General features: G+C 47.2%; 1 protein-coding gene across 1 annotated transcript in view; it reads left to right on the top strand.

The window, feature by feature from the left end:
- Window positions 1-255: 255 nt before the first annotated feature.
- Window positions 256-8066, top strand: part of LOC149308884 (XK-related protein 2-like) — a 28096-nt gene continuing 20285 nt past the window's right edge. Inside the window, exon 1 of the mRNA XM_089536633.1 lies at window positions 256-1155. Within this exon, the coding sequence (XP_089392759.1) occupies window positions 791-1155 (365 nt within the window). The 5' untranslated portion in view covers window positions 256-790. The remainder of the gene's footprint in view (window positions 1156-8066) is intronic.

The raw sequence follows: 8066 nt of genomic DNA, 5'->3' as shown, positions 1-8066 counted from the left end.
GGCTTGGTTTGGGGGACCCTCCTGTGGGCAATGCCTGGCTCCGGGCGCTAGGACCCAGGGCTGCAGGCGGAGGAGCCAGCCAGGCCGAGAGAGAGAGAGAGACTCAGGGCGGCACACCTGTTTCCTCGCCTCAAGACAGACTGACAGCCAGCCAGGCAGCAAGGCAGCAAGGCAGGCACTCGCCTCTCCACTGACTCCTCTCTCTCTCTCTCTCTCTCTCTCTCTCTCTCTCTCTCTCTCTCTCTCATTCTTTCTTTCTCTCATTCTTTCTTTCTCTCTCCTTTTCTCTTGCAGCCCCGCTGCTCTGGGTCCAGAGGAGACCCTCCTGTGCCCAGGGCCTGAGGCTGGGCTCTGTCCCTCGTGGCTCCGCTGCTGCTGCTGCTGCTGCTGCTGGCCAAGGAAGAAGCCGAGGAGCCCTCTCCCTGCCTGGCATGGACTGCCCTCCCCACCCATCCTCCCTGGCGGCGCCTGGGCTGCCCTCCTTCCCCTGACTGGACCCCTCTGGCTTTCCATCCTTTGGGGGGGAGGGGGCAACCTCAGTGGGGGCCTCTGGGAAATGGGCGCCCAGGAAGAAGGGAGCGCCCCTGGGCTCTGAAGGAGGGGCACTGGCTTTGCTTCTGGGGCTGGAGAGTGGCATTGGGGGCTTTCTGGGTCTCTTTGCTTTGAGAGCGAGAGAGACACAGAGAGAGAGAAGCACCTGTTGAGAGCAAGGGGCTCTGTCTGTCAAAGGGGAGCTGCCTAACAGGCCAAAGGCTCCATTGGAGGAGAGGACCCCTGCCCTTGGACCAAGATGGACCCTGCCAGGGAGGCCTCCATCGGGGAGTGCCCTGAGCTGCTGCCTTCTTCCTCTGCCCAGAGGAGCCATTCCCGCCACATTCTGCGCAAAGTGGCCTCCCAGGTGGTGACCCAGACCAACCCTCCGCTGGGCATCATCTTCACCACTTTGCTCTACTGCGGGGAGCTGGCCTCGGCCTGCGTGGTCAGCTTCGCCTACAGCCGCTCGGAGGACATCTTCTGGCTCTCCTTGACCCTGCTCCTGATGCTCATCCCTTCCGTCATGGACCAGTTCACCCTCATCTTCGTCCACCGGGACCTCACCAGCGACAAGCCCTTCATCTTCTTCATGCACCTGGTGCTGCTGGGGCCTCCCATCAGGTGAGCATGTGCCATTGGCTCTCTGGGAAGGCTTCGGCCAGCCCTGGACATAGCCAGCGCATGGATGAGTTACTTTTTCAAACTGTGCGCATAGAATCATAGAAGAGTTGGAAGAGAACTCAAGGGCCATCCAGTCCAAACCCTTTCTGCCATGCAGGAAATCACAATCAAAGCATCTCTGACAGATGGCCATCCAGCTTCTGCTTAAAAACCTCCAAAGACAGAGACTCCACTACACTCCGAGGAAGGAGTGTATTCCACTGTCAAACAGCCCTTACTGTCAGGAAGTTCCTCCTAATGTTGAGGTGGAATCTCTTTTCCTGGAGCTTGCATCCATTGCCCCAGGTCCTAGTCTCTGGAGCAGCAGAAAACAAGCTTGCTCCATCTTCAACACAACACTCCTTCAAATACTTAAACAGGGCTATCGTATCACCTCTTAACTGTCTCTTCTCCAGGTTAAACATACCCAGCTCCCTAAGGCCTTCCTCATAAGGCACAGTTTCCAAACCCTTCACCATTTTGGTTTGCCCTCCTCTGGACACACTTTATCTTGTCAATAGCTGTCTGATCTCTTTAGGTCATTTTGAATTTTGATCCTCTCCCTACTCATAAGGCATGGTTTGCAGACCCTTCGCTATTTTGTTCAACCTTCTCTGGACATGTTCCAGCTTGTCAACATCCTTTTTGAATTGCGGTGCCCAGAACTGGACATAGTTTTATTCCAGGTGAGGCCTGACCAAGGCAGAATAGAGTGGCACTATTACTTCCCTTGATCTAGACAAAATAGTTCTATTGATGCAGCCTAGAATCCCATTGGCCTTGTTGGCTGCCCCATCACACTGTTGAGTCATGTCCAACTTGTGGTGCCTCTCAACATTACCCAACCAGATGAATCGTCTCCAAGGAACATAGGGGACAGAGTCATGATCTCTGAGTGAGGTGTTTGGTTCACCTAGTCCAGTCTTCCTCAGCCCTACTGGGACATGTCAGGGATTGAACCTGCTGCATGCAATCTTATACTATGTCAGAATGCTGGGTCATTGAGTCCCTTTTTGGTTGACATTGGCAGTGGCTCACCAGGGCTCCAGACAGGCTTTTTTTCCTGCCTCACCCAGAGACTCCCAGGACTGAACCTGGGACCTTCTGCATGCCAAACAGGTGTTGTGTCACTGAGCCAAGGCTCCGTTCAAATAGGGAGTAAGGAGGGTTTATGCAGAAGTCTTGCTCAGTATGATTGTGTGTCAAAGGACTTTATCACATGGGGAAAATCGAGGGGAAATCGGGGGGTTGAACAGTGATTATCCCATGAAAATTGTGTAATCGCGATTAAGATTTTCACACACATCGTGACTGAAAAGTCATTATCCCAGGAATAGCCAGGGAATAAACAGCAACAAATCATTCACAGGATTTCCCCATGAATGATTTGTTGCTGTTTATTGCCTGTTTATGCCCAGGATAATGGTTCTTTAATCACAATGTCGTGTGAAAATCTTAATCGCGATCACGTGATTTTCGCGGGATAATCACTGTTTAAACTCCCAATATTCCCCATGCGATGAAGTCCTTAGAGGTCTCCCATTCATAGGGTCACTGTATGTTTTTAAAACACACATACAGAGAGAGAACCATAAGAGATCTAGGGAAGAAGTCTCGCTTGAAATAAGAATGCTTGGAAGTATTAATCCTTCCCTCCCCATTCCATTGTTTCCAGTCACAGTCTACACCTGCAGATATGTTGTTACTCCCACTTTGGATAAATGAATAAACAGGCACAGTTCAGACTAGGTTGGGATACTTACGTTTTGGACTATTACTGCCAGTGGTTATGCTGGCTAGTGGAATTCTGGGAGTCGTAGTGCAAAGGAGTAACTTTTTAAAGCTCTTGTTAAGCTCCTTTGCCAGCTCTCCTTGCATTTTTGCATTTAGCTTATTTGCTTAGGGATTGTTTTTCCGCACTGTTGAGACAAAGGGAGAAGAACGGAGGCAGAGTGTTGTCTGAGGCTTCTGAAGTGCAGCGGGTGGGGAGCTTGTGCAGAAGCACTCCCAGCATTGTTGGACTCCCCCAGCCAGCATATGGTCAGTGTTTAGGAATGTTCGTATCATCTAGGAGTCTCTGGAAAGCCAGAACAGCTTCCCTGCCCCTGTCCTAAAAGTCCAGTTTGTACACCTCAGAGTCCCTTCCTTGCATAATGCTTGCATAGAATCATAGAGTCTGTACAGACAGGCCAAAATAAAGCTGCTTCAGGTCACTTTGGAGGTATGCTGTTTAAATGATGCATGTGTTCTAAGAGGCCAGAAGCCGCGCCAAAGCCACGTTCCAGTCCTAAGGACTGGAGTGCAGCTTTGGTGCAGCTTCTGGCCTCTTAAGGTGAGTGTGTCATTTAAACAGCATACCTCCAAAGTGACATGAAGCAGCTTTATTTTGGTCTGTCTGTACAGGCCCTTAGAATCCTAGAGTTGGAAGAGGCCACAAGGACCATCCAGTCCAACCCCTTTCTGCCATGCAGGAAAGCACAATCAAAGCATCCCTGACAGATGGCCATCCAGCCTCTGTTTAAAGACCTCCAAGGAGGGAGACCCCACCACTCTCCGAGGAAGAGTGCGCCACTGTTGAACAGCCCTTTACTGTCAGGAAGTTCCTCCTAATGTTGAGGTGGAATCTCTTTTCCTGTAACTTGCATCAATTGTTCCGGGTCCTGTTTTCTGGAGCAGCAGAAAACAAACTTGCTCCCTCCTCAATGTGGCATCCCTTCAAATATTTAAACAGGGCTATCATATCACCTGGCATCTTCCACAGAAGAAGTGCCATGTCCCTGAATGGCTTTGCCCAATGCAAAAGGGCAGAGGATTTGCCATGGTGAAAGTGGGGGTCTGCTGATGACCTTTCTGCAGACACTGGGATGGGCAACAGATTGGCAAAGGAGCACTGGGCAGCTCTGGTTGTAGGGATGGTGTGAAGTTGTAGGGATGGTATAGTCAGCTTGAAAGGGGTGACGGAGATTGGACTACACCTTCAAGAATGGTCCATCCACTATGCCAATTGTTCCCCTTCTCTCCCCCCCCCCCAAAAAAAAATGAAAGAAGGAAGGAAGAGAGAGAGAAAAGAAAGAAAGAGGGATTCCCAAGCTCTCCTTTTTATGTGGACACACCTAGGCTGGTTTCTGTGAGGCATATGCTTTCTGTGATGCTGGGAATTCAAAGCTTTCTCCTTTCCTTCTTCATTGAGACCGAAGGTTGTTTGCTGACTCCTTTATAGCCAACCAAGCAGCAGAGCAATTCATTAGAAGCATCCAAAGAAACTGGTTTGATACAATGAGTCAATGTTTGAGGGCGGGAGTAAGCGGAGGCTATAATTTGTAATCTTCTCTTCTTTTCTAAATGTGTCTTTCCACCAATGAGTTGGTGAAATGCATTGCTAGAAGATATGGTGGTAGTTTAACTTGTTCAGATGGCTTAGTAAGGGGATGGGACAAAACCAGAAGCCTGGCTGAGGTCTGTTAAACATGATCATTTGACATAATCTGCCAGATTGCAATGATTGACTCTTGCCTTTGTGTCCCGCTTGCCGATTATATCAAAAGAACAAAACAGACCCCTGATGCAAAACAGTAGGCCAGACTAGATGGAAAGTAGGTCTGGTTCATCAAGCATTGTTTTTGTTAACTTCCCATCAGAGCTTGGGAAGTATATCTTTTTATTACAACTCCCCAAATCCTCCCGACAGCTGGCCAGGGGATTTTGGGAGTTGTAATCCAAAAAAGTAAACTTTCCCAACACTGCCTCTCATTAGATTGTGCCCAGGGAGCATGAGCAGATCAATGTATTTTGCTGCCAAAGAACAAGATGATGTTCCCTTTCAGACATAAAAGCCAAGTAGACTGGCAATTGAATTTTTCTTTTGAATAGCCTCTGTGAAACACTCTGTGCCAGTAGCTTAATTTAGGATGTTCTTCTTCAGTACTTTTCTGTTCCCTCCCAGTATCATTTTCCTTACTCAGCCACCTCAATCGGTTTAGAAATAAAGCTCATCTAGTTAGGGAAGTATACCATATATAAACTATAAATCAACCTCATGTATAAGTCGAGGTCAGGTTTTGGGGCCAAAATTATGGATTTTGCCATGACCCGGGGATAGATCGAGGGTAAAACATGGAGGCTCCTTTGTTGTGTATATGTGTGCATATGGCAAGAGTGACTCTCATTGAGGCTTTTTGCTTCATCGTTTCAGCCAGATGCGCGGGAGGGACATGGACTCTTAAACAAACAGCAATATCAATTAATCACCCAGAACTCTTTCTGCTTGGCTCTTTCTTGCTAAACTCCTCTCTGCACTGCATGGGGAAATCTGAAAGAGCTGCTATCACATTTCCATAGCGACTCATAAATAAGTCGACCTGGAATTTTGGGGTCAGTTTTTGGGCATAATTTTTTAAACTTATAGATGAGTATATATGGTAATTTGGATTTACAACCTTGGAGCTTATCATATGCAGGGGAAATCCTGTGATGTCCTGCCAGGACTGATTGATTTCCCCCTGCATTTTCTTTCGTGTTGGTTCAGGCCATAGATTATTTTAGTGTAGAAAAGTCATTGTATTAGTTTGTGGGAGGAGCTGTAGGTTTCCCCTGCATTATTTCTAGGTTTGGTTTGCCCTTTCCCAACATGCTCTGCTGTAGCTAGAGGTTTTAGTTGGGGAGCAGTCTTTGCTGGGAGCAAGCAGAGAGCTGTCTTTGGTGGCAAGCGGGCCCAGACAGCCGGAAAGGGCATTTCTTACACCTCAGCCAAATTAGTTACCTATTTAGCCAATTTAGTTACCAACTCAGCCAAATTAGTTACCAGCTCAGCCGAATTAGTTACCAGCTCAGCCGAATTAGTTACCATCAGCAAGCAAATAAAGGAGTTCAGGAGCTGAAAGACCCTGCACCAGCTCCATTGAGTGAGGAGAGCAAACCATCAGACCCAGAAAGATGACAACCTGAAGATTGCTGCAACTGTAAAGTACCTTTTATTTAGAGCTGGGGAGGAGAAAACTCTTTATTTTGTCTTTTAAATTAATTTTCCCCCCTTTTGAACTTTACATTCAGCTTCAGAGCCTTTTTTGGGTAGAAGAGTTTGATCTCACCAGGGTACCGGCGTTGCACACCCAAACCTGCCACCACCTTTAGTTGGGTGTGTCTGCACAAATCCCATGAATGATTTGTTGCTTGTTATTCCTGAGATAAGTCCTCTTTAATCATGACATCATGTGAAAATCTTCACTGCTATTGCACCACTTTTACAGTAAAATGCCATTTAAACCCCCAATTTCCCCTGATTTGTCCCATGTGATAAAGTCCTTTGTTGTTGTGTACCTTTACATTGTTTCTGACATATGGTGACCCTAAGCCGAATTTACTTTGAGGTTTTTTTGGCACGATTTGTTCAGAAGGAGTTTGCCTTCCTCTTAGGCCAGTGATGTCCAAACTCTGCCCCTCCAAGTGTTTTGGACTTCAGCCCCCAGCATCCCAGGCCATTGGCCAAGGTGGCTGAGGCTTTTGGGAGCTGAAGTCCAAAACACCTGGAGGGCCAGAGTTTGGACATCACTGTCTTAGGCTGAGAGAGTGCGACTTGCCAAGGTCACCAAGTGGGTTTCCACTGTTGTGCAGGGATTCAAACCCTGGTCTCCACAGTCATACTGCAACACTCAAACCAATACACCATGTTGGTTCTCATTTACAACGTTGCAGACCCAAAAACATTGTGGTCTAACTTGCTTATATGCAGGACATTGACTTATGGTGACTCCATGCATTTTATAGGGATCTAGGAGTCTTAGTAAAGGGGTCTGGTAGCCCACAAGCTGAATATGGGTCAAGAGTGTGATGTGGCAGCTAACAAGCTAATATGATTCCCAGCTGCATCGAGTATAGTGTCTAGATAAAGGAAAGTAATGGTACCACTCTTTTCTATTTTGGTCAGACTTCATCCGGAATATTGTGTCCAGTTCTGGGCTCCACAATTCAAGAAGGATATTAATAAGCTGGAGCTTGTCCAAAGGAGGGAGACCAAAGTGGTGAAAGATCTGAAAACCATGTCCTATGATGAGTAGCTTAGGCAACTACCATTTAACTTGAAGAAGAAAAGGTTAAGAGGTGGCATGATAGCCATGTTTAAATATTTGAACAAATGTTATATGGAAGATTAAGCAAGATTTTTTTTCTGCTGCTCCAGAGACTAGGACACAGAGCAATGGATTGAAACTATAAGAAAAGAGAGACTGGGTGGCCCTTGTGGTCTCTTCTAACTTTATAATTCTCAGGCAAGGTATACTCAGAGGTGTTTTTGCCGGTTTCTTCCTCTGAAATATAATAGCACCTGGTATTCATTGGTGGTCTCCTATACAAGCACTAACCAGGGCTAAACCTTCTTTGCTTCCAGGATCAGACAGGATCTGGTGCCTTTTAGACCTCATAACCATGCAGAAAATAAACCACTGGGTTACCCATTCACACACATACCCCATCATTTGTGGCATCTGTGTGTCAGCCAGCACATGAGGATGGCTTTGATTGGGCCACACAGAGGCGTTCTCATTGTCTACTCCCACATCCATCCCTTTTTTTAGCTCACTTCTGCTGGGTACCCTATCCTTCAATTTAAACTTCCTCGTTTTCTCGCTTTCTAACTGAGGAGAGAATGAGAGAGTTGTGTCTTCTGCTCTTTCCCCAGCATCTGGAATTCATCAAAGAGCCCTTCTTCACATTTGCTCCTTGCACTGCGCTCCCCTTTCCTTCCAAGCCACATGACTTCTAGAAAAATAAAATAAATACAAGGGAATTCATTGATGAAGGTCCCAGGAGTGGTTGGGTGGAGAAAGTGTAGCCCTGGAAATTGGCTTCAGAGACAGAGCCTTGCAGTAGGGAAAGTT

This window comes from Sceloporus occidentalis, unplaced genomic scaffold (genome assembly GCF_023333645.1).
Source record: "Sceloporus occidentalis isolate IW3139 unplaced genomic scaffold, rSceOcc1.0.p SCAF_8, whole genome shotgun sequence".
Lineage (NCBI taxonomy): Eukaryota > Metazoa > Chordata > Lepidosauria > Squamata > Phrynosomatidae > Sceloporus > Sceloporus occidentalis.
The sequence above is the reverse complement of the archived record's forward strand: the minus strand, read 5'-3'. Positions and strand labels throughout refer to the sequence as shown.